This window comes from Pongo pygmaeus, chromosome 8, assembly GCF_028885625.2.
Source record: "Pongo pygmaeus isolate AG05252 chromosome 8, NHGRI_mPonPyg2-v2.0_pri, whole genome shotgun sequence".
Taxonomy (NCBI): Eukaryota; Metazoa; Chordata; class Mammalia; order Primates; family Hominidae; genus Pongo; species Pongo pygmaeus.
This window is the reverse complement of record NC_072381.2, coordinates 120,499,090-120,526,969: the sequence shown is the minus strand read 5'-3', so window position 1 is coordinate 120,526,969 and position 27,880 is coordinate 120,499,090. Positions and strand designations below refer to the sequence as shown.

The following is a 27,880-nucleotide window of genomic DNA, read 5'->3' as shown; positions in this document are numbered from 1 at the left end:
TTTCTGTTCTTTCACATTTGCTGAGGAGTGCTTTACTTCCAACTATGTGGTCAATTTTAGAGTAAGTGCGCCGTGGTGCTGAGAAGAATGTATATTCTGTCGATTTGGGGTGGAGAGTTCTGTAGATGTCTATTAGGTCCACTTGGTGCAGAGCTGAGTTCAATTCCTGGATATCCTTGTTAACCTTCTGTCTCGTTGATCTGTCTAATATTGACAGTGGGGTGTTAAATTCTCCCACTATTATTGTGTGGGAGTCTAAGTCTCTTTGTGGGCCTCTAAGGACTTGCTTTATGAATCTGGGTGCTCCTGTATTGGGTGCATATATATCTAGGATAGTCAGCTCTTCTAGTTGAATTGATCCCTTTACCATTATGTAATGGCCTTGTCTCTTTTGATCTCTGTTGGTTTAAAGTCTGTTTTATCAGAGACTAGGATTGCAACCCCAGCCTTTTTTTGTTTTCCATTTGCTACCTGACTTCAAACTATACTACAAGGTTATAGTAACCAAAACAGCATGGTACTGATACCAAAAAAGAGATATAGACCAATGGAACAGAACAGAGCCCTCAGAAATAATACCACACATCTACAACCATCTGATCTTTGACAAACCTGACAAAAACAAGAAATGGGGAAAGCATTCCCTATTTAATAAATGGTGCTGGTAAAACTGGCTAGCCATATGTAGAAAGCTGAAACTGGATCCCTTCCTTACACCTTATACAAAAAGTAATTCAAGATGAATTAAATACTTAAACGTTGGACAGAAAACCATAAAAACCCTAGAAGAAAACCTAGGCAATACCATTCAGGACATAGGCACGGGCAAGGACTTCATGTCTAAAACACCAAACCAATGGCAACAAAAGCCAAAATTGACAAATGGGATCTAATTAAACTAAAGAACTTCTGCACAGCAAAAGAAACTACCATCAGAGTGAACAGGCAACCTACAGAATGGGAGAAAACTTTTGCAATCTACTCATCTGGCAAAGGGCTAATATCCAGAATCTACAAAGAACTCAAACAAATTTACAGGAAAAAATCAAACAACCCCATTAAAAAGTGGGCAAAGGATATGAACAGACACTTCTCAAAAGAAGACATTTAGGCAGCCAACAGACACATGAAAAAATGCTGATCATCACTGGCCATCAGAGAAATGCAAATCAAAACCACAATGAGATACCATCTCACACCAGTTAGAATGGCGATCATTAAAAAGTCAGGAAACAACAGGTGCTGGAGAGAATGTGGAGAAATAGGAACACTTTTACACTGTTGGTGGGACTGTAAACTAGTTCAACCATTGTGGAAGACAGTGTGGTGATTCCTCAAGGATCTAGAACTAGAAATACCATTCGACCCAGCCATCCCATTACTGGGTGTATACCCAAAGGATTATAAATCATGTTGCTATAAAGACACATGCACACGTATGTTTATTGCAGCACTATTCACAATAGCAAAGACTTGGCACCAACCCAAATGTCCATCAATGATAGACTGGATTAAGAAAATGTGGCAAATATACACCATGGAATACTATACAGCCATAAAAAATGATGAGTTCATGTCCTTTGTAGGGACATGGATGAAGCTGGAAACCATCATTCTCAGTAAACTATCGCAAGGACAAAAAACCAAACACTGCATGTTCTCACTCATAGGTGGGAATTGAACAGTGAGAACACTTGGACACAGGGAGGGGAACATCACACACCGGGGCCTGTTGTGGGGTGTAGGGAGGGGGGAGGGATAGAATTAGGAGATATACCTAATGTAAATGATGAGTTAATGGGTGCAGCACACCAACATGGCACATGTATACATATGTAACAAACCTGCACGTTGTGCACATGTGCCCTAAAACTTAAAGTATAATAAAAAAATAAAAAATAAAATAAAATAAGGACTTAATATAAAGCTAGGTTTTTCCTCTGTGTTATCTTAATAAAACCCAAGTTTTTAGAGAGTAACACTCATTTTTTAAAAATATACATTAGGCATAGAGCCAAACAGAATAAGTAAAATCAAGCAACAACAAAGGATAAAATATAATGGAGGTAACAACAATCTGTTACTCTAACCTAAATAATCCAGTTCCAAATAACACCTTGTATAAACTACCAGATTTTGAAACTCATAAAGATTGCCTATTTTCACATATCTCTCATTCTTTGATCATTCCCCATTTGTCCTAGAAGCAAATCTATCTCTTCTTCTTACCTCACTGATTCCTTCTCATTCTATATATATCTGAAATAAAAACATCATTTTCCCCTAAATGATTTTGCTCACAATCCTACCTACTTTGGAGCTATGCTTCCTTAAATACAGAATCAGGATCAGTTTTGAGGCACAAAGTAACCAGTCTGCACATAATTTGTCTTGAAAACACCATATTATCTCATTTACAAGCCCTCCTTCAAACATATCAATTCAGAAATCATTTCCTTAATTATTAAGAAAATGGTATAAAATTGTCTTATTTCTGCACTTTATAATTTACAAAGCACTTTCATACTATTCTCCATATAAAATATATATGTAGTTATAAATATATGTGTATATACGCATACACACACACATACACACACACAGACAAGTATTTCTTAGACTATTGATATTATAACTTTGCTTTAAAAGTGAACATATCCAGTATTTGCTTCCCCATTTCCATTTGCTTATAGACATATTACATTCAGGAATTCTTATGATTTGGGACATTACTGATGAGAATAATAGGATACGAAAAGGCCAAAAAACAAAGGCCAGAAAAAAATTCTTAATACTTTGAATCAGATCTATACTACAAGACTCACACAAAATAAAGCATTTCAAAGAAGGATTAATGAAAGTAAGTAAAAAACAGAAAAGGGGACAGAGTTGTTCACAGAGAATGTTATACAAATGTATTTCCTCATTTGTTTTCAAGACTGCTGAAATGAGGTGGAGACTAATAGCAATTGAAGACCAGTTTGAAAAATACTGTGTGTATGAGCTATATTTCTATTTCTCAGGCCTTAAATTAAATATAATATGGATACACCACTGTCTCTATAGAAAAGACAGTTATTTTAGTTTCATGACAGAAATGAAAATAAAATTACATCTCAAGGCACTTTTGGGGGGAAGAAAAGTCACAAATGATTAAAAGAGTCACTTAAAATACATGTCCCTATAATTACAGAACATTTAGAAATTTTTATCTGTCGCAATTGCAATTGGTAACCAAATTCGATTTAATAAGAAATCATAGATCTTTTGTGTAGTTGACATACTTAATATTTTTTAATGAGCTAACATGAGCTTAAGACAGGCATAATTTACACAAAGCCTAAAATAATTCCTCTAAGTAAGTACTCAACATACCCAACAACACTTTTTTGAAAAGGTCATCTCAGGAATAATGAATACAACTACATGAAGAGTATGTTCTCTTTGGTTTTTAACTTGGGAACTATTGCTACTATTTATTACACTGTATTATAATAACACAAGATCAAGTACTTCAGGTTATGTAATTATTGAGTCAAATTTCCCTATTTCAACAGGATTAATATGTTGGCACAAAGGAAGCTCTTCATATGTAAATGTAACTAGCAAAAAGTAAGCTCTAGGTGTGTAGGTGTATGTATAACTAAGCATATCTCTTAATTTCATAATGACAATATTATTTTGTATACAGATAAATAAGCCAACATTCTTCACTGCAGTCTAAACTTAATCTTTGATGATAGATATTTATAAAAATTACCTAGAAATTCTTTCCTAGGAATCTGACTTCTGCAACAGGCAGCTAAAATACTTTTAAAACTAGTCTAATTCTTTTAAAATAGCCACAAGATGTCAGCCTTTCCTGAGAAATAAGTTTCATATACTGCAGTCCCTTTGAACATTTATTTTTGTAGTATACTATTTATATTACCCTTATAAATCAAATTTGAATGCACCACATTAAATTCAGTGAAGTCACCAAATTTGGGGAGATTCAACAACAAATTACAGAAGACCATAATGATCACACAGCTAACAATTCAGTTCATATACATAACTTCATTTAATCTTCAAAGGAGTATGGAGACAAAATCTTTGCCAATTAACTCTATTTGTGACAAAAAAATTATTAAGAAGTTGATTATTAATCTGAACATTCTAAAAATAAAATAAATATATGAGGCTTGGGTGTGCAAACTATAAGGAAACAAATGTGTGGAATTTGTATTAATCTATTACATATATGAATCAATGTTGCAAAAGCCATCACACCACATGTGCTTACCTTGCCAACTATCATTGCAGACACATAATTTTTCTCCAGTCAGGTCACAGTAACCGTGATCTGGACTGCCGCAATTGGCTTTGCAGTAAGGAATATCACAAGCTTCACCCTTCCAGTATTTATCACATTCACAATATACTTGACTTGGAACAGAGACACTAGTTGTACACTTCCCATGACCAGAGCAATTGTTAGGACAAGAATTGATTCTGTAAAATATAATTCATATATATTCAAATTCAAGGTAATTGAAAAAGAATTTTGGTTGATACATCATAAACTTTATAATTTTTATACCGTGTCCTATGTGCTTATAAATGTAACAGAATTTCACAATGTAGTTTTAATTCTTTACTCTGTACCCTCTTACTCTTATGAAATTGTTAGTATTTATTTGCAGTTGGTCTTAAGTTTATTCAACAGATTTACTTTGATACCAAGACTCCAAACGTCTAACAACTACATGCTAAACATCTGCAGGATCTGTACAGTTCCAGGCAAAATGTTTTGTAAAGACTTAAGTACTCAAATGTTTTGATTGTATATTTTACAGAAAAAAATTAAATTCATGAACATTCAAAACTATATGAGAAGTCAAGATATAACTTGGTTGTATAATATTTAAAGAGCATGCCATCACCCATACACTCTTATGGAAGAAAAGGGATGTTTATCGTATTTAATTTTAAGACTCTTTTTTTTTTTTTTTTTTTAAGAAGCAGTCTCGCTCTGTCGCCCAGGCTGGAATGCAGTGGTGCGATCTCGGCTCACTGCAAGCTCCGCCTCCCAGGTTCACACCATTCTCCTGCCTCAGCCTCCCGAGTAGCTGGGACTACAGGAGCCTGTCACCATGCCTGGCTAACTTTTTGTATTTTTAGTAGAGACGGGGTTTCACCGTGTTAGCCAAGATGGTCTCGATCTCCTGACCTCGTGATCCGCCCACCTCAGCCTCCCAAAGTGCTGGGATTACAGGCGTGAGCCACTGTGTGATTATATTCTACTATATATTTGTTCTCCCTTGCATACATACTTGGATACACTGTAGGATAAATAAATTCCATAATAAACTGCTGATTCAAGGATATTTAGAATATTTCTGGTGAAAAATTCTCTGGTTACGAATTTCTACATTCTGAAGAAAAGAAAAAAATAATATATAGACTTCCTCTCTAGCCATTCCTGTGAAAGCATCTGAAAGCATCTCTCATTACTTCACCCTCAGTCTTCTAGATATAAAAATGTATATAAAGTATCAGGCATATAATAGATTCTCAATGAATATTACTTTTCTTATTTTAGAGGAGATAGTGGTATAGCCACTTAACTCTTAAGCCACAATTTCCTCATGTGTCAATGGGAAATATACCCACTTGACAGAATTGAAGGTAATTAAATGACATAATGTATGTATAGCATTCAGTACAGTCTCTGCAATAGAGACTACAAACACTTAGCTCCCATAATCCTCTACAAATTACAAGTGATGTACCTTAGAGCACTGAAAGGCAGTTCACAACTCCCTGCAGTCCCACCACATCTGTTGCTACCAGTAAAGCTACACTAGTATTTGTATATTGTTTGCCAAAACACAATTGTAAATTTCATAATTAATTTTCAACCAAACTTATGGGCTTAGATCACATTTTGTGGCATATTATTAAGATTTTATGTCACTTAAGAAGGGATCCTGCCTACTAATTTGAAATTTAACACAGTAGCCTGCTTCTGGTATATAAGACATTAATAAAAATAAACAAAAAAAACTCTTTTACATTAAATTACAAGAATCATTAAAAGATGGAATTTTTAAAAAATACTTACGAATAGAAAATGTTGAAACCAGTTAGATTATATGCAGCATCACTAAAAAAATGTAACAGTGCATAGCCAGATGTAGTAACAACTTCAGGCACAGTTTCATTGCCCCTTATTTCAGGGACTATCAAACCACTAAAAGAGAACAAAACTGAATATTGTATGTATAGATATACATAAGACTGTTAAGCACATAAAATTTACTCAGAAATATTCTTACCAGGATCAGTAATGCTTGTACATCAGAATGGGCAACTAAAAGGAGAATAAATCTAAAAGAAGTTCCTATCCATTTCTCACCAAATTAGTTCTACTACTGCTGCCAATACACTAAAATCTACTCTCATGCCACTGTACCCCATTTTTTTCTTATCACTATTTGTAAGGCAATGTCTCATTTCTCCTTTTTGTCCTGCTATCCATCCTGTCATAATACTACAGGGTAGTCTTCCACTTACTTCATAGAAAACGTCACTTAAAGTCACCTTGCTACTCTAATAAGACCCTGTACCTTTACTTATTCTGATTGGTTTAAAAATCCAATGAAGCTGGAAGACACTCTACATCAATTAAGCAATTACAATTACATTCTAGTTATAGTTATACATTTCCAATACATTTAGCTAGGTGATTTAAAATATTTACTTTAAAAAATTTTAAACTATATATACTTTAATGTTTTTCTAATTTTGCATATCTATGCAAATTGCATTAACATATAACTATTCCAAAACATAATATTGCTCACATAAGCCCATAAGCACACAAACAAAAACTTGGGGTGGGGGAGATATAAATATACAAAATAGTTTTAAACTAGTAATTTGTACTTCTTTTTAAGGCTACTTGTTCATGAGGAAAATTACCTATCTTCATTTAGTTATATGTTCTAACCTCTCTAAATATATGAAAACATGCAGTAGGTGAAAGAAAAGAAGCTGCTAACAAACAAATTATATAACTCGACACAGTCAATTCCTTTAAACAGTTAAAATTATGTTTAGGTACCACTAAGAACTGAATTCCCCCATTCAAATCATATTTGACACATAAATGAAATATTATAGTCAAATAATTGATTTGGAAAATACATTCTCAAATGCAAACAAGTTAAAAAGTAATCAACTCTTGATTTAACGCTTTAGTAATTATTATTACATCTACTAGGTTATGTTTGTGAAGCAACAAATGATTTTAAAATGAGACTCTCAAAATAATACAAACTCTATGACACCAGTCTTAAGATATACATACATATTGTTCGTTGTAATAAAATTATATAAAGGTGAGTATTACTAAAAATAATAGGTCTTTGTAATAGATACAGCTAGTCTCTGAGAACTCTCTGAAAGAGATAAAAAGAATAGGTCTGGGCCGGGCGCAGTGGCTCACGCCTGTAATCGCAATACTTTGGAAGGTGGAGGCAGGCGGATAACGAGGTCAAGAGATCAGGACCACCCTGGCCAACACAGTGAAACCCCACTTCTACTAAAAATACAAAAAAATCAGGTGGGCATGGTGGTGCATGCCGGTAGTCTCAGCTACTCGGGAGGCTGAGGCAGGAGAATTGCTTGAACCTGGGAGGTGGAGGTTGCAGTGAGCCAAGATCACACCACTGCACTCCAGCCTGGTGACAGAGCGAGACTCCGTCTCAAAAAAACAAACAAACAAAAAAGAATAGATCTGTTTGGTTTTTTGTTTACAAGTATTTTAAAAACAATAAATATAAGAGAGTTTCCACTTATTGTATAATACACCAGGAAATTCGGACCAACTGAAATCTAGTAAAATGACAAATTATATAAAAACAAAAAAATCAGCTTGAAGACCTGCCCAGGCATTGAGGTCATTTACCCTAGTGGCATTTGCTGATTTCAAGGCTGGAGGTAAGATTTGAAGGGCTAAAAAAAACTAGGTGGTAATTTCAGAGATTTTACAGAGTGAGGGAAACAAAAAGTGAAACCCAGGGCCTTCATGTTGAACTGGGACTCCAGTGGTTGGAAGTGAAAGCAAACTACCTAAAGTTAGGCCCTCCAAAGGACTGCACTGCAGCTGAGCTATGAATCACCTCAGTATCTGAGTTTGGATTGAGTTGAATATGGATTGCTAGTGTCCCCAGGTAGTCTCCGCAAGAATATAATCTTTCTAGGCCTCAGATTATTACTATATATGATTTTCCAAACAACAACGTCCAACACACAATAGTCCAGCACACAGTAAAAAAAAATAAATAAATAACACTTCTCCATTCCAATCCATTCTCCACATTCTAAAAAGTCTTGCCTACAGAATAAAAGCCCAACTACTTTAGTGTGGTGTACAAGAAAGCAATATTACAGTGAGTAAGGGATTAGGACCTATAGTTACATAACCTAGATTCATATTCTGACTTACCAGCTAGGCAACCTTCAGGCCACTCACAGAAAATCTCTGTGTCTCAATTCTGCATTTGTAAAATTGCAATATTAATACCTACCTAAAGGTTATTTTGAGGATTAAATAAACTAATGCATATAAAGAACTCCTGCACATTGGCACAAGATGAGCACTAAGTAAATGTCACTGATTGCTGTTTTGGGGTAATGTGACTCCTACGTATCCTTCACAGTTCCTACAATCAAGTTACTCAAAACTTTTTACTATTGCCCTAAAATATAATGCTCTTTAATGTGTCTATACCTTTGTATATATGCTTTTCTCTCTCTAGAATGTCCTATCTGACCCCCATACTTCATTCTTTTACTCACGATGAAAGTCGACATGAAGGATTAGTTATTTATTTTGAAATTATATACAACTCCTTCATAACCTGATTGTAACACTAACTAGGCTGTGTGAAAAATCTGCTTATATACCCCCACTAATGCATGACTACTGCATACTAAAGAATTTGGCTGGCTTTTGTCCCCAGTTCTTGGGACATAACCTCTAAATTCTTGAAATTTCCTGAGTGATGGAAGTGTCTTCCTATTCATAGTGAGCCCTGAAAATTTATGCCAATGAGGTGATTCATGGTGGGCCCCTAATTAATTTAAGCTAAAGATATAATTCAGAATAGGGGATGGCCACTCCAGAAACACTACCCATGTGATTAAAATGTTGGGGCCATATGGTATTAGCCTAACTTCCCGAGAGAGAAGGGGATGGGAGGGGCTAGAGATTTGAGTTCAGCCTCATGGCCAATGATTCAATCACTCATGGCTACGTAATGAAATTTCAATAAAACTCTGGACACCTGAAGCTCAGATGAGCTTCCTTGTTGGTGATACATGTTGATGTGCTGGGTGGGTAACACATTCTGAGGACCCAGAAGCTTTGCATTTATGATCCTCCCAGACCTCACTCTATGGTTCTCTTTATTTGGCTGGCTCTGATTTCTATCCTTCATGATAAAACTATAGTCATAAGTGTAGAACTTTCCTGAGTTCTATGATAATTCTAGTGAATTATCAAACTTTTAGGAGAGAGTAGGAACCCCTAAATATGTAGCCAGATGGTCAGAGTAGGTGGGGACCACCAAGCTTGCAGCTAGTGTCTGAAATGACAGCAGTGTTATAGAGCAGCAGTCCCCAACCTTTTTGGAACCAGGGACCAGTTTCATGGAAGACGAAATTTCCACAGACCAGGGGGAGGATGATTTTGGGACGATTCAAGCATATTACATTTATTATGCACTTTATTTCTATATTATTACATTGTAATATGTAATGAAATAATTATACAACCCGCCATAATGTAGAATCAGTGGAAGCCCTGAGCTTGATTTCCTGCAACTAGATGGTCCCTTCTAGGGGTGATGGGAGACAGTGACAGACCATCAGGCATTAGAACCTCATAAGGAATGAGCAAGCTAGATCCCTCACATGCGCAGTTCACAGTAGTGTCTGTACTCCTATGAGAATCTAATGCCGCTGCTGATCTGACAGGAGGTGGAGCTCAGGCAGTAATGCAAGCAATGGGGAGCAGTTGTACATAAAGATGAAGCTTTGCTCACTTGCCCACCACTCACTTACTACTGTGTAGCCCTGTTCCTAACAGGCCATGGACTGGTACGTGGATCTGGGGTGGAGAGGAGACCCTTGTTGTAGAGGACTGTGCTCTTAACCTAGGAAATCTGTTCTAGCCCAACTGCAGGTAGTTGGTGTCTAAAGTCACTGCGATAGCCTATGCCTTCTTCCTTACTATGTACTCTAAGCCTGTGACAGTCTCTGTAATTAAATGTTGAGTAATAAATATTTATACAATTGAAATAATTCAAACATATTAGATTCTGAATTCTTAGCAAGATAAAATACAAACAGCATATGCTTTTACATCAGGAGATTGAGATTCAAGTCCTAATCCTAGCTCTACCATCTATTAGAAGGAAATAACTTCTCTGAATGTCAATTTTCTCAACTGTAAAATGGGGATAATAGTACTTAGTACTTCCCCAACAAGATCTTTGTGAGGATTAGATGACATTTAAACTGCCTAGCCTAGTGCTTAACATCAAGTGGATATTCAATATCAATAAACATGAGTTTTCCATTTCCTTTAGGAGGGCTAACAAGAACACTTGCTAATGAGAAATCACTAATTCCATCTTCACAGTCATATACTAAATCCCACCTGCTAATTGTCTTCCTTTAATAGCAAGAAAGTGTTGGTAAGAATGCTAATGGATGAATATTAATACAAAGTAATTAGAATTACTAGATAAACAAATGAACAGGCACACATCTAAATGATGGTCAGTCAACGGTATCATAAAAATAGAGTTAAGATAGCAAAGTGATGTTTAAATTGCTAAAAAATAAATGTATGAACTGAGGATCAAATTTAATTGTTACAATAAATTATCTTACAACCTAATTATTTGCAAGGCTCCACTCTATTTTCTCTCTATTGTCCTTAGATGAAGGGCTGCTTATGGCTATCCTTTTTGTAATGTTCAAACAACTCAAAAATTTAAGCAATAGCAATATCACAGAATAAGTACCTAAGCTCCTAAGGAAATACAAGTCCTTACATTTTTGTCCAAAATAATAATTCACATTCCTGATAAAATAGAACAAAATAAAATGTATTAGAATAGAATGAAATAGAATATTTGTCACATGAATAGTAAAAAGAAAAAATTGGAAAGAAAAAATTTTCAAGGGACCAATAAGCTTTTATCCATACTTAAATTTCCAACAATGACAGAACATATAAGAGATATTGTATAAATAGCAAAAGTAAATAATATAATGAGTAACTTATCAACAATCATGTTAAATTATATACAAAATCTATACATGTTCATAATTTTTTCTGTGTCTAATAGATTTTCTCCTATTCATGAAACTTTTTATAATAATCTAAACATACATAAGAAAAGATTTTTAAATTGATACAATGCTATAATTTTAAAATTAATAATCTACCTTACTACTAACAATAAAATATTTTGAAACAAATAAAATTCTCACATTTTGACAATTGGTAGAAACTCCATCTTTATTAATCATTGCACAAAGCATAACTTAACCCTTTCATGCAGAATTTAAAATTTTACCATTTCACTATAATAAAAAAAACTATTAAAAAACAAAACTTGTCTATTTACTTGTCAGCTAGAACTCATGCTAATATATCCAAATAGATAGCTCTGAAAACATATTCAAGCCACTTTAAAAGAATAAACTAAATACAATGAGAATAAAAAATATTTAGAAAGAAATCTATATTTCCAATATAGTACTTATATCAATATTTACATAATTATTACCTAAATTGACAGTTACAGCACATAACAAAGTATTATAATCATCTGTGAAATGTAACTATCAATATCTTTACTAAATTTATTTTGCAGTAAATATCAATATATATTTAAAGTTAAGCAATTACACAGTCACTTTTCTGCAACTGATTAAATATAATTACTCACCTAAGTACAGCTATTAAAGGTGCATATATTGAATCTCCATCATAAACATACATATGATCCCAGCTACATTCTGTAGCAAAATGATTGAATCTTAATCTTAACACTGCATTTGGACTGAAAATAAATATGAAATATTTTTAAAATTAAAATATAATATACAAAGCACAGAATGAATAAATACATAATATTTATTATATAATATACAAAGCACAGAGTGAAGAAGCTTTAGATAGAGTATTTTATTAGAAATCTGTTTATAGATAATTTTGCTATAAATCCTTATATCATCAGGGTGAAAGACTGATAAGCCATCATATCTAATTTGTACAAATAAAATGTAACTTTCAAAATCTATTAACAGGACATATGTATGTATCATTGTTTTCTAAAAATGTAGTCAATAAAAAATGTTCATCCAGGTGCGGTGGCTCTCGCCTGTAATCCCGGCACTTTGAGAGGCCAAGGCAGGCGGATCACGAGGTCAGGAGATCAAGATCATCCTGGCCAACATGGTAAAACCCATCTCTACTGAAAATACAAAAATTAGCTGGTCATGGCGGCACACGCCTCCAGTCCCAGCTACTCAGGAGGCTGAGGCAGGAGAATTGCTTGAACTCAGGAGGCAGAGGCTGCAGTGACCCAAGATCGCACCACTGCACTCCAGCCTGGGTAACAGAGTGAGACTCTGTCTCAAAAAAAATAATCTTCTGTGTCTTGATTGAAAGCAGAGGTTACATAGACTGTATACATCACTGAAACCTTATGGAACTGTACACTTAAAATGAGTGCATTTTATTGTATACAAATGGTACTTAAATAAAGTTGATTTTTAAAAATCAACACTCAAGAAGCCACTATTCTTATTTTTACAGAACCCTTAAGTGGAGGCACTAAAAAACTATTTAAATTTTAATCAAAATTCTCAATGTGATATAATGTTAACAAATAAACAAAATGTAACTATAGGTGCACAGCAGAGAATGAACAGCTTTTAAGTTAGAAAAATTTAAATACAAAATTTTCCAAATATACTCTTTAGAAATTATAAAACAGTTCAAAAATAATTCATATCAATTATTTTATGCTCCACTCACAATACCTTTAAATAGATTGTTTCAAGCCCTAATTACTGAAAATACCTCTAAATGAATAATTAACTCTCTCTTCTACAAAACATTCTTTTAAAAATACCCCTAGAACTAAAATGCTAAATTATATGAATAGCATAGCTCAGCATGAAATATTTTTATAATTTCTATGAAGTCTTCAAATTTCATAACAAGATGCTCAAAATAAACCAAAAAAATGCCTACTCAATTTAATACCACAGTAACGTAACTCAAAAACAAAATATATATAAAAATTAAACTATTGTCACAAGTGAAGAGGTAGTGTAATTTACATTAAATGTAATGTCTGGAAGTTGTAAATATTATCTAATAATAAACAAACTAAATGATAAAGTAATTATACTCTAATGCTCTGACATTAATAGGATCACCTTTATCATTTAAGAATAAAATACATTAATTTGACCCAGACTGTATACTTACTAGCCTTCAATGAGCCATGTACATTTAGTTTTATATTTATAGTTAATTGGGCCATCTGTTAAATATCCAGAAGGTTCTGTTAACCTGGAAGAGAAAATAAAATAATGAAAATAATTACCTTAAAATAACTTTAAGACATATAGCAGGATAAGAAAATTTAAAAGTCATTAAGCCAAAGGAACGGGACATAACAATTTTCAAAAAGGAGGATTTATTTACAACTTAGGAAAATTTTGAAGTGCTGTATTTTTTTTTACATCTCAAAAGATACTTATTCTGGATTTCTTTAAACCTTAATATATCATGACCATTTCAATTTACGAAGCGAAAAAAGACACTGAAAGACTGAACACAGTACTGAAGGATTCAATGTTGATGCAAAATAGAATAAGTTAAACTTCATCTGCACAAAAATTAGGTTGAGGCAGAAGGAAGATCAAATACAAATCTATGGAATAGAGAAAAAGTATATGTATGTTCCACTTTGGGGAGTTACTCTGTAAGCTATATTTTTTCTTCATGCACTGGTATTGCTAAAATAGGTGTCACCAAATTTTAAAGAGTTCTGCTATAAATATATTTTTTATTATCATTTTCTCCTGTCTACTTTACATCTAGTCCAAGAACTCAATTTTTAAAACAGGACAAATAAAAAAAATTGTATCTTCTATTTTATGCATAAAAAGAAAAAGATATTTGGAAAAACTCTATTTTCAGAAATTAAAAATCTTTAAAACAAAAATCTCAATTCTATTTCATTTTGTTTTTCTTACTTCCAGCCCAATTATTTTATCAAGAGGCCATATTTTAAATAATTAAAATGTCTTCCCATGTAACATTTATATACTATACTTATATATGCATATATACACACATCACAGCTAATCAGTTTTTACATATTCACATAAACATACACACACACATATACATATCAGGGCCATTATCTACTTTTAGATAAAATTAAATTTTCCTTATAGTATACAGCCTTAAATACATTAGGGGGGAAAAACTTTAATTTACCTAAATCAGGGTTTACAGAAATGTCAGTCAATGTTAATGTCATTTGCAAGTCTTTCATAATCCCTGCAAATTACTTCTGTAATAAAGTGGCTAATTCATGCTTGGAAAATCTTTGAAGAGCAACAAATTCCTATATTCTCAAATAAATGTAATAATAACTTAAGCATTTTCTACATGTCAGGTACCACTATAAACACACAATGTGTTGCCTCATTTAAAAATCTCAAAAAACCTATAAGATAATAAATAATTAACAACTCCATATTACAGATGAGAAGTCGGAAGTACATTTTAAGTAACAAGTTAAATAACTTGCCCTGATTTTTCACTTCCAATAATATTAACACCAAGTGCAGTAATTCAGAAAAACTCTCCACTGAAGACAACTTAAAAAGTTAAAGGACAATTTTAAAATCTTACAAGTAACAAAATGATAAAATGTACAAAGCCAAGATGCAGAAGTTGCCAATTCTTTAACAGGAGGCAGGCATTCAGAGATGCTTTTGTCGTGAGAGATTTGCTTATTTAGAAGAGACTGCCAAAAGGTTGAGAGTGCATTTGGTAGCCTCAAGGAAAGAGGAGGACAAAAGTTGGAAGCAATAACCCACAAAACATAGGGGCTCAAATAAACAACAGGGCACTTTGACTTGGGACATAATGACTTGCTATTAAAATAATGGTGTACCAGAAGTTAACCAGCCTTTACCTCAACTGTAGGTTAGCTATGAGTCATCTGAACAGCAGAAAACACCCAAGTCTTAAAATCGCCTTATGGTGCTGCTAGAACTGCCAATATGCCAGGTCTCCTAACAGAAGATACATGGTACCTCTAAAGAAAGATAACATTATCCTGGGCCTCAAATTATTTCTATCAATAATTTTCAAATAAAATGTCTAGCATAATAACAGGTAATTAAGCATATGAAACTATTACAAGAAAACATTGGGGAAACTCTTCCGGATATTGGACTGGGCAAAGATTTCTTGAGGAATAACCCACAAGCACAGACAACCAAAGCAAAAATGGACAAATGGGATCACATTAAGTTAAAAAGTTTCTGCACAGCAAAGTAAACAGCAACATGAAGAGACAACCCACAGAATGGGAGAAAATATTTACAAACTATCCATCTGACAAAGGATTAATAACCAGAATATATATGGTGCTCAAATACCTCAACAGGAAAAAAAGCCAACAATCCAATTTAAAAAATGGGCTAAAGGTTTGAACAGACATTTCTCAAAAGAAGACATACAAATTTCAAATACGTATATGAAAAGGTGCTCAACATCACTGATCATCACAGAAATGAAAAGCAAAACTAAAATGAGATATCATCTCACCCCAGTTAAAATGGCTTATATCCAAAAGACAGGTAGTAAGAAATGCTGGCAAGGATATAGAGAAAAGGGAACCCTCTTATATTGTTTGTGGGAATGTAAATTAGTACAACCACTATGGAGAACACTTTGGAGGTTCCTCATAAAAGTAAAAATTTAGCTACCATACAATTCAGCAATCCCACTGTTGGGTATATACCCGAAAGAAAGGAAATCAATATATTGAAATATCTGCACTCCCATGTTTGTTGCAGCTTTGTTCACAATAGCCAAGATTTGGAAGCAACCTATGCGTCCATCAACAGATGAACAGATAAAGAAATGTGGTACATATAAACAATGAATTACTATTCAGCCATAAAAATAATGTGATTCAGTCATTTGCAACAAAATGGATGTAACTGGACGTCATTATGTTTCGTGAAATAAGCCAGGCACAGAAAGATAAACATTATATGTTCTCACTGATTTGTGGGATCTAAAAAGCAAAGCAATCGAACCCATGGAGATAGAGAGTAGGAAGATGGTCACCAGAGGCTGGGAAGTGTAGTGGTAAAGTGAGGAGGAGGTAGGGATGGTTAAGGGGTACAAAAAAAATAGAATGAATGAATGAATGAGACTAGTATTTGAAAGCACAACAGGATGACTATAGTCAATAATAATTTAATTGTACATTTTAAAATAACTGAGAGTATAATTGGATTGTTTGTAACACAAACGATACATGCTTGAGATAAATACCCTATCTTCCATGATGTGATTATGCATTGCATGACTATCAAAATATCCCACATACCCCATAAATATATACACCTACTCTGTATCCACAAAAATTAAAAATATATATCCCCCCTCCTCCAAAGAAACATATATTGTAGGAGTTACCATAGTAATCCTTATCTCCCTCTTATAAGAAGTGATGTGAAGGAACTGTTATGCCTCCCTACCTAAGCTAAACAATTGGAGTACCTGAAAACTACACACCCTGTCCCGTCCTATTCAACTTCAGTAGTACAATTTCCCAAACTTAAAAGGAAACTACTCACCACAATCCCTGAATTCCTTATCCTTAGCACTAAAGATCCTACCAAGAGCCCACCTTTTCCTCCACTTACTACAAAAAGGTTTCCTCCTTGCCAATTCCAGTCCACTGGAAGCATGGGAGGATGTCACCAATCAAGGTAAAAGAAATGGAAAATTCCTTCTCACCACCAAAAGACATGCGTAAAGGGGAGAAATCTCCTGCTACTTCTATAATAAAGGACAATTCTCCTTCTGCAGTTTCATGATCTCTTCTTAAACTCCAAGAACCTTTACCTGCATGCCACTTGGGCAAAGCATTCCCATTACATACTTTGGACGTCTTTACAGTCTAGAACGGTTCTAAAATTCAGAAGCCTTGCACTCCAGGACCATACTCTAACCATAAACACCTAGTTTTCCATTTATTTTTTTTTACTTCTTACTCCTAATACCCTTACATTCCAATTGTGTAGCGCTCTCCAGAAATTAGGTAGCACATAGTTCAACTCCCTACAAAAAGTAAAATAGGCTCTTACATAACTATTTCTAATATTATTTCTAATACATACTCCAAGTTTCAAACAACTTTTTTTTAAACTTTGTATCATTCCTCTTCTTGAACTGAGAACCATACTGACTTACTCATCTAGATCAGTACTACATAAACTACTAGCCTACTGTTGGTGTAAATGAGGTTTTATTGGAACACAACTACACTAGTTTGTTTAAATATTATCTAAGATTGCTAACACCCTATGAAGACAGAGTTGAGTATTGGCAACAGAGACCATCTGGCCAACAAAGCCTAAAATATCTACTATCTGGCCCTTTACAGAAAAAGTTTGCCAATTACTTGTCTAGATGCCTGCCACATAGCCAAATGCCTTGTCAATATCTCATTCTAGCTGAAAGTAGAGTCCGTAATTAAAAGCATGCTGGGCTGTTTATAACACAAGGTTGGCCACTAATAAATGCAGGAAAACCAGCACAAATATTAGACAGTACTAAAATTAAATCTAGTGGGATATTGTTGTCTATCCTGACTATGGATATATAATTTGACTATGGATATATAATTTAACACATTATAAAAATAAGAAAGTGTGACAGTTTTAATATTATGAAATATCTGAAACAATAAATCCTGTTTACCACAGAATATAGGTTTAGTCCTGGCATAACCAGCCTACAAGGAATAGTCAGATCTACTCAGGGATAGTCTTTATGCAGGGTGTCCTTTGTAAACCTTTTTCACGTAGAACTCTTTTTTAAAAACAGACTTTCTAGTTAAAATACTATTTATCAGCTTATTAATTCCTTTTTATTTTCATTTCATCTTTATTGACAAATAATAGTTGTATATAGTCATGGGGTAAAATGTGATACTTCAATACTTGTATACATTGCAGATTGAGCAGATCAGGCTAATTAACATACCCATCACCCCACAGACATATTTTTTGCAGCAAAAATATTTAAAATCCACTCTATTAGCAATGTAGTATATGAAATACACAATGCACAATTAGTAACATTAGTCACTTCACTGTACAATAGAACGCCAACAGAATAATAGAACACTTATTCTTCCTAATTGAAACTTTGCACCCTTTGACCAGTATTTTTCCTTTTCCTGCCCAACCGATCACCACCCACAGCTTCTGGTAACCCCCATTCTACTCTCTACTTCAATTGATTCAAATTTTTAGATTCCACATGTAAGTGAGATCAGGTGATATTTGTCTTTCTAAGCCTAGCTTATTTTGCATAACCTAATGGCCTCTAGTTTCATCTATGTTGTCACAAATGACAGGATTTTGTCCCTTTATAGGCTGAATACTATTTCATTATGTATATATACCTCTTTTTTTATCCATTGATCCCTTGGTGGGCACTTAGGTTGTTTCCCAATATTGGCTATTATGAACAATGCTGCAATGAACATGCGAATGCAAACATCTCTCCAACATACTGATTTCAATTCCTTTGGATATATACTCAGACTGCTGGATCATATGGTAATTCTATTTTCAGTTTTTTGATGAACCTCCATACTGTTTTTCAGAATGGCTATACTAATTTACTTTCCCCCAACAGTGTACAAAAGTTCCCTTTTTGCCATATCCTCACCAACACTTGTTATCTTTCATCTTTTTTATAAGAACCATTTTAAGAGGTATGAGATGACATCCCATTGTGGTTTTGATCTGCATTTCCCTGATGATTAGTAATGTTGAGCATGTTTTCATATATGTGTTGGCCTTTTGTATGTTTTCTTTTGAAAAATGTCTATTCAGATTCTTTGCCCATGTTTAAATAGGGTTATTTGTTTTCTTGTTATTGAGTGATCTGAGTTCATTTTATGTCTTGGGTATGAGTCCCTTATCTGATGTATGATTTGCAAATATTTTCTCTCAATGTGTGGGTTGTCTCTTCACTCTGTTATTTCCTTTGATGTATAGAAGCTTCTTGATTCAATACTATTTGTCTATTTTTGCTTTTGCTGCCTGTGCTTTTGGAATCATGCAAGAAGTCATTGCTCAGACCAAAGTCATAGCTTTTCTCCTATGTTTCCTTCTAGTAGTTTTAGTTTCAGATCTTCCGTTTAAATCTTTAATCCATTTTGAGTTGATTCTTCTATAAGGGATCAGATAAGGGTTTAATTTCATTCTTCTACATTTGGATACCTAGTTTTTTGGAATCATTTATTGACAAGACTGTCCTTTCTCCAATGTGTATTCCTTGAGCCTCTGTTGAAAATCAGCGGACAGCAGACAGGTGAATTTATTTCTGGGCTCTCTATCCTGTTCCATGGGTCAATTTGTCTGTTTTTATGCGGGTATCATGCTGTTTTAATAACTATAAGATGACTAAAAGTTCATGGGAAAAAAAAAACAGATAAAAATAAAAAATATAAATTTTATTTCTCAACATAAGTTCCATCAAAGTCAAGAAGCTTTTGTAAGCAATGATACCAGTCATTTAGTACATCCCTAAAGAGCTGAAGGTCCTAGGAATTTAACCATGTCAATGCAGTCTTGTTTACATTATCAACTGAAGAAAAATAGGTGACCTTCGAAAACATTTTAAGATTAGTGTATTAGCGCCCATTTTCATGCTGCTGATAAAGACATATCTGAGACCGGGCAATTTACAAAAGAAAGAGGTTTAATGGATTTACAGTTCCACATGGCTGGGGAGCACTCACAATCATGGTGGAAGGCAAGGAGGAGCAAGTCATGTCTTACATGGATGGCAGCAGGCAGAGAGAGCTTGTGCAGGGGAACTCCTCTTTATAAAACCATCAGATCTCATAAGACTTATTCACTATCATGAGAACAGCATGGGAGAGACTTGGCCCCATGATTCAATTACCTCCCACCAGATCCCTCCCACAACATGTGGGAATTCAAGATAAGATTTGGGTGGGGACACAGCCAAACCATATCAATTAGGAAACAAACAAAACTCAAAAGGAGCCAAATCAGTACTATAAGGTGGATGCCTAATGATTTTCCATAGAAACTCTCACAAAATTGCCCTTGTTTGATGAAAGAAATGAACAGAAGCATTGTCATGGTGAAGATGGACTCTCTGGTGAAGCTTTCCCAGGTGTTTTTCTGCTAAAGTTTTGGCTAACTCTCAAAACACTCTCATAATAAGCAGATGTTATATTTTGGCCATCCAGAAAGTCAACAAGCAAAATGCCTTTAGCATCCCAAAAAACTGCTGCCATGACCTTTGCTCTTGACCAGTCCACTTTTGCTTTGATTGAACCCCTTCTACCTCCTGGTAGCCATTGCTTTGATTGTGCTTTATCTTCAGAATTGCAGTGGTAAAGTCATGCTTCACCTGTTACAATTCTTCCAGGAAATACTTCAGGATCTTGATCCCACTTGCTTATAATTTCCACTAAAACCTCTGCTCTTATCTGTAGCTAATCTGGTCCGAGTTGTTTTGGCACCCATAGATTGGAAAGTTTAGTCAACTTTAATTTGCATTCAGAATTGAGTAAGTTGAATTAATTGAGATGTCTATGGTGTTGGCTATTGCTTCTGCTGTCAAACATCAGTCCTCTTCAATTAGAGAATGAACAAGATGATTTTTTCCTCACAAATTGATGTGAATAGTCTGCTGCTGCAGGCTTCATCTTCAACATTATATCATCCCTTCTTAAAATGAGTTACCCATTTATAAACTGCTGATTACTTTGGGGCATTGTCCTCCTAAACTTTTCATAAAGCATCAATAATTTCACCTTCTTCCACCCAAGCTTCACCATAAATTTGACGTTTGCTCTCGCTTCAATTTTAGCAGAATTTATGTTGCTCTGATAGGGGCCCTTTTCAAACCAATGTGTTATCTTCCTTAGTGCCTCAAACTTGATCCCATTCAGACTTGTTATAACAATTTGGTATGGGTTTATTTTGGTGCAAAAAAAATTTGAAATCCATGCAGTTTTTTCATAATATGCATTTTCCATTAACTTTTCAAAGACCAGTCAAGTAGTATAATGCCTCTAGCTTTGTTCTTTTTGCTCAACACTGCTTTAGCTATTTTGGGTCTTTTGTGATTTCAAACAAATTATAGGATTTTTTTTCTATTTCTATTTTGATAGGATTGCATAGAATCTGTGGATTACTTTGGGTAATATAGACATTTTAGCAATACTCTTTCACTTCATGAATACACAAAGTATCTTTCCATTTACTTGTGTCATCTTCAATTTCTTTCATTAATGTTTTCTAGTTTTCTACATATAGATCTTTTACCTCTTTGGTTAAACTTATCGTAAGTTGTTTTTTTGTGTTTGTTTTGTTTTTTGATGCTATTGTAAATGGGACTGTTTTTCCTAACTTCTTTATCAGATCATTCACTGTCAGACTATTCTAGGCACAAGAAATGCATTCTGACTACTATCTTCCACTACCGTTGTCCTACCCCGCAATACAGATCAGCAGTTGCCTAACTTGGCCCATAAATGAGTGGGTAATTTAATTTTGAGGTGAAGTATTAGCCCATTATGGCCACACAAGAAAAACACATTCTCCAATTCAGTATTGATATAGCTGATATTTTAACCATTATCTATCTGACTTTGAGGTCTAATTCTCAACTGCTATGGTTTGAATATATGACTCCTCCAAACCTTACACTGAAATTTGATCCCCAATGTCAGAGGTGAGGCCTACTGAGAAGCGTTTGGGTCATGGAGGCAGATCCCTCATGAATGGCTTGGGGCCATCCTCACAGTAAAGAGTGAGTTCTCGCTCTATTAGTTCCTGAGAGAATTGGTTATGAAAAAGGGCCTGGCTGCTCCCACCCCTTGCTTCCTCTCCTGCCATATGAAATCTGCAGATACCAGCTCCCATTTGCCTTCTGCCATGAGTAGACGCAGCCTGAGCCCTGCAATACAAGCAGATGCTGGTGCCATGCTTCTTGTACATCCTGCAAAATCATGAGCCAAACAAATCTCTTTTCCTTACACATTATCCAGCCTTAAGTATTCCTTCGTAGCAATACAAATGGACTAAAACATCAGCTCATTCTGAGCTCTATAATTCTAACAAGGATATTTCCAAATAAGATTTTAGCTCATTAATACATTTTTTTCCTCAACGTTCCCTTCAGCTACTGAGATAACTATACAACTCAAACATTTTTTAATCAGGGAGTACTTCTCTTGCACATGGTAATCATTATTTTCAATTAATCTACTATCTAATGATAAGATCAATCTCTTCCCCTTTTGGCTAAACTTCATCACATCTACTGATCATTTCATAACTTTATGCTATCTGTAAAATATTTCTCCTATTCACTTTTTGGCTCAAATGGTAGACTGGAAGTATACTGTGCATCAAATAGGGTCAAATAAATCAGATATCTAAAATGCCAGAGCATCTTCCTTTCATGGATCCAGACAGCAATTAGTAACCTTACGCCAAACATTTTGAGCATTAATTCTAACCATTCATGGCAGACCAAAGAAATCAAAGACAGGTACACAAGGTGTTATAAAAAGCTTAAATTAATAAATCACAATCACCTTGTATTATTACTGTTAAAGATAATAAAACTCAATTGACCATCATGTTTAAAGAATTAATTTAATTTTCTAGTTAACTTAATATCATTGACTGAAATTCAACCAGAAATAACTTTTTTCAATGATGTATTGCTAAATATGCCCCTAAATTTGTTTTTACTGCTGGTAACAAATTACCATAAACATTTAAAAGAACATCCATTTATTGTCTCACAGTTCTACAGGACAGAAGTCCCTATAGCCTCAGATGGGTGTTAATTGAGCTAGGCTGTTATCCAGAGGCTCCAGAAAAGCATCCACTTCCAGGCTTATTCACTGTTGGTAGAATTCAGTTCCTTCCAGTTATATGAATGAGGTCCCAACTTTCTTGCCAGTTGCTGACCGGGGTTGCTCGCTCTCCGCACCAAGAGGCCACTTTCTCTAGTACTTTCAGGCATGGCTCCCTCCACCTTCAAATAAGCATTAGCATGTCAAATCCAGCTTATGCTTTGAGTCTTTAGCTTCCTCTTCTGCTAGCACCCAGGGGAAACACTCTGCTTTTAAAGGGCTCATGTGATTAGAGTAAGAAAACCCAAATAATCTCCCTTTTGACAAATGACATAACATAATCATGACAGTAATACCAGGGATAAAAATCAAAAGGGCCATCTTAAAGTTTTGCCTACCTCAGTTTATTTCTATATTTTTGGAAATTATAATATGCTTTGATAATTCAGGATGGTAAAATACTGATATAATGATGTTATAATAAAACATCATTATAAAAATTCATTTTTATACATCTAAAGTATAGATTAGTTTGATTTTATACTGACTATATAAGATACCCTAGAAATTATTTTTTAACAAGTCATAGATACCAATTTGTTTATATAATTTGGCTTTTCAGCCTAAAATTAGGTAATGGTGATGGTTGTACCACTCTCTAAATATGCTAAACATAAGTGAACTGTACATCTTTAAAAGGTGAATATGGTGAGGTGCAAATTGTAACTCAGTAAAGCTCTGTTTTTTGAAAAATGAGCTAGGTCATGTGTGCTGAACCAAAACAAGTTGATTGCCTCCTAAAACAGAATATTTAATTATGAGGCAATTCTGAGGAGATCTCAGACAGAAAGGAGGAAAGAGATACTGCAAACTGGAGTAACAGCCATCCTTGACATGAAGCAGAGTCTCTGCTATGGTTTGAATGTGTCCCTCCAAAAAAGTGTTGAAAACTTAATCCCTGATGCAACAGTGTGGGGATGTGGGACCTAATGAGAGGTGATTAGGCCATGAGAGCATAGCCCTCATGAATGGATTAATGCTGTTATTGCAGGAATGAGTTCCTTATAAAAGGATGAGTTTACCCCCTTTTGCCCTCCTCTCTTTCTCTCTTTACCCTCTCTTTGCTCTTCTGTCATGCAATGATGCAACAAGAAAGCTCTTGCCAAATTCTGGCCCCTCAATCTTGGCCTTCCCAACAGAATCATAAGCCAATAAATTTTTATTCATTATAAATCACTAGGTCTCAAGTATTCTGTTATAGCAGCACAAAACTGAATAACACAAAAAAACTGGTATTGAAGCATAGAACGCTGCTTTATCAAATATCTGAAAATAGGGAAGCCACTTTGAAACTCAGCAATAAGTAGAGGCTGGGAGAGTTTGGAAAAAAAGGCTAGAAAAAGCTTGTATGGGCGTGAAAAGAACATTAAGGATGATTCTGATGAGGGCTCAGAAGAGAACTGCAGGGAAAGTCTAAAACTTCGTAGAAATTACATTAGTGCTTGTGATCAGAATATTGGCAGAAATGTGGAGAGTAAAGGCAATTCTGAGGAGATCTCAGACAGAAAGGAGGAAAGAGATATTGCAAACTGGAGTAACAGCCATCCTTGACATGAAGCAGCAAATAACCTGGCTGAATTGTGCCCATATCTGAGTGCTTCATGGAAGTCAGAATTCAAGAGCAATAAGCTAGTATAATGGGAGTTAGAAAGGAATTACTTAGTCAGATAACAAGGGCATGGGAGTCCTTGGTAAGGCTTTCCTTTTCAATGAAAAGCAGCCCCAAATCATTTTCTAACAAAGAGCAGCCTGCAAGCTGGGAGCTTGCATGGGTGAATGCCGACAGGAACTAAGGACTAGACATTTTCAAAATGGCGGCTCCATCCTCTCTTCTCTGCCAGCCATGTGTATTGTAAGGAGCAGACAAGATGGCGCTGATCAACTGGGAAATCCATTTTCATAAGAAGATTATGGTGGGGCAACCAGCCTTCCCCATGCACTACGTAAACTTCATACCTGATCTAACCAATCGGTGACCCCTACATAAATCAAACACTGCCTCCTCAAACTGGACTATAAAACTCGGCACATTTGCCACCAGCCAGTCCTTTCTGATCAGAGACCCCTCCCTTTATAAAGGAGGCTGTTTCTCTTTCTTCTACCTATTAAACCTCTACTCCTAAACCCCTTGTGTGTGTCCATGCCCTAAATTTTCCTGGTGCATGATGATGAACCCCAGGGTATATACCCCAGACAACGTAGCCGCTTCACTAGGATATCTGGTGGAAAAAATTTCTAAGCAAAATATTGAAAGAGCTGCGTGGCTACTTTTAACTGCATATAGTAAAGATGCGAGAAGGTAGAATGATTTAAAAACAAAACATATTATTAAAAGGGAAGCAGAAAGTAATGATTTGGAAACGTCACAGTTTGTATATGTAAAGAACAAAAAAGCAAAGCATGCAAGGGTGTGGCCAAGGAACCCTTGCATAAGGGGATTGGCATGGATAAAATTAAGTCAAGTGCTATTGATCAAGATAGAAAGAGATCTTGAAGGCATTTCAGAGGTCTTCTGGGCCACCCCTCCCACCTAGGATCCTGAGATCATAATTTCCAGAAAGGCATCTATGGGACCTCAGCATTCACTGCCCTGTGCTCCCTCAAGTATCTGCTCCCTGCATTCTGCCACAGCTTCCCTTAGCCTCCCCAGTCACTGCTCAAGCAAACCAGGGTGTGTCTCTGGCTGCAGCTCTGGAAAGTATAGGAAATAAACCTTGGTAGTATCCATCCACATGGTGCCAATTCTGCAGGTGCACAGACTGCACAAGTTGTGGAGATGCGGCTACCTCAATGTAGATCTGAAAGGATGCTACAGCAGCAGAGTCATCATAAAGTACTTGCTAGAGTAATGCCTAATAGGGCCATGGGAGCAGGGCTGCCTCTGAGACCTCAGAACTATAGAGTCACCCATGTGCAGCCTCAGACTATAAAAGCGGCAGGCATGAGCCTCCAACCCATGAGAGCTGCTATGTAGGCTCAGCCCAGCAAAGCCTAAGGGCTGGGCTGCCTGAGGTCTTGGGAGCCCAATCCTCATCCGAGTATGCTCAGAAGGTGAAACATAAAGTCAAAAAAGATTATTCTCTAGCTTTCAGATTTAACATTGTTTGTTCTGTTGGGTTCTGGACTTATTTGGGGCCTGTTACCCCTTTTTTTTCTTTTGGAACAGGAATGTAGATCCTATACCTGTCTCACCATTGCACTTTGGAAGTTAACAACTTGTTTTGATTTCATAGGCTCACAGCTGGAAGGGAATTTGCCCCAGGATGAATTGTGCCTTGAGTCTCACCTATATGTGATTTAGAAGAGACCCCAGACTTTGGACTTTTGAGTTGGTGCTGGACTGAGTGTTGGCTCTGGATTAGTGTTGAGAGGTGGGGCATAATGGGAGGTGATTAAACCATGAGGGCATTAATGCTGTTACCTCAGGAGTGAGTTCATTATCAGAGGAATGGATTCCTTATAAAAGGATGAGATTTGAATGCTTTTGCCTACCCCTTGACCCTCTATTTACCCTCTGCCACAGGATGATGCAGCAAGAAAGCCCTTACAAGATGTCAGCCTCTTGATCTTAGACTTCCCAGCCTCCAGAATCATGAGCCAATATATCTCTATTCATTATAAATTACCAAGTGTATTAGTCCATTTTCACACTGCTGACAAAGACACACCCAAAACTGGGAAGAAAAGGAGATTTAACCAGACTTACAGTTCCACATGGCTGGGGAGGCCTCAGAATCATGGTGGGAGGCGAAAGGCACTTCTTACACGGCAGCGGCAAGAGAAAAATGAGGAAGAAGCAAAAGTAGAAACCCCTGATAAACCCAGCAGATATTGTTGAGACTTATTCCTATCACGAGAATAGCACGGGAAAGACTGGCCCCCATGATTCAATGACCTACCACTGGGTAATTCCTTCACATAACACATCAAAAAATTCTAGGAGATAAAATTCAATCTAAGACTTTAATGGGAACACAGCCAAACCATATCATTCTGCCCCTGGCTGGCCCCTCCAAATCTCATGTCCTCACATTTCAAAACAAATGATGCTTTCCCAACAGTCCCCCAAAGTCTTAACTCATTTCAGCACCCCTCACTTCAGGTCTCATCTGAGACAAGGCAAGTTTTTTCCATCTATGAGCCTGTAAAATCAAAAGCAAGCTAGTTACTTCCTAGATACAATGGGGCTATAGGTATTGGATAACTACAGCCATTCCAAATGGGAGAAATTGGCCAAAACAAAGGGGTTACAGGGCCCATGCAAATCCGAAATCCAACAGGGTAGTCAAATTTTAAAGCTCCAAAATGATCTCCTTTGACTCCAGGTCTCACATCTAGGTCACGCTGATGCAAGAGGTGGGTTCCCATGGTCTTGGGCAGCTCCGACCCTGTGACTTTGCAGAGTGCAGCCTCATCCTGGCTGCTTTCATGGGCTGTCGTTGAACATCTGCAGCTTTTCCAGGCACATGGTGCAAGGTGTAGAAGCATCTACTCTTCTGGGGTCTGCAGGACAGTAGCCCTCTTCTCACAGCTCCACTAGGCAATGTTCCAGT

General features: G+C 35.7%; 1 protein-coding gene across 3 annotated transcripts in view; it reads right to left on the bottom strand.

The window, feature by feature from the left end:
- Window positions 1-27,880, bottom strand: part of ATRNL1 (attractin like 1) — an 839,395-nt gene that overhangs the window by 798,433 nt on the left and 13,082 nt on the right. For all 3 annotated transcript variants that reach the window (XM_054503866.2, XM_063670302.1, XM_063670303.1), the window contains exons 2-5: window positions 13,568-13,651; window positions 12,015-12,128; window positions 6,107-6,235; window positions 4,286-4,494 (exon numbers count right to left, since the gene is read on the bottom strand). In XM_054503866.2, coding sequence (XP_054359841.1) covers window positions 4,286-4,494; window positions 6,107-6,235; window positions 12,015-12,128; window positions 13,568-13,651 — 536 coding nt within the window. The remainder of the gene's footprint in view (window positions 1-4,285; window positions 4,495-6,106; window positions 6,236-12,014; window positions 12,129-13,567; window positions 13,652-27,880) is intronic.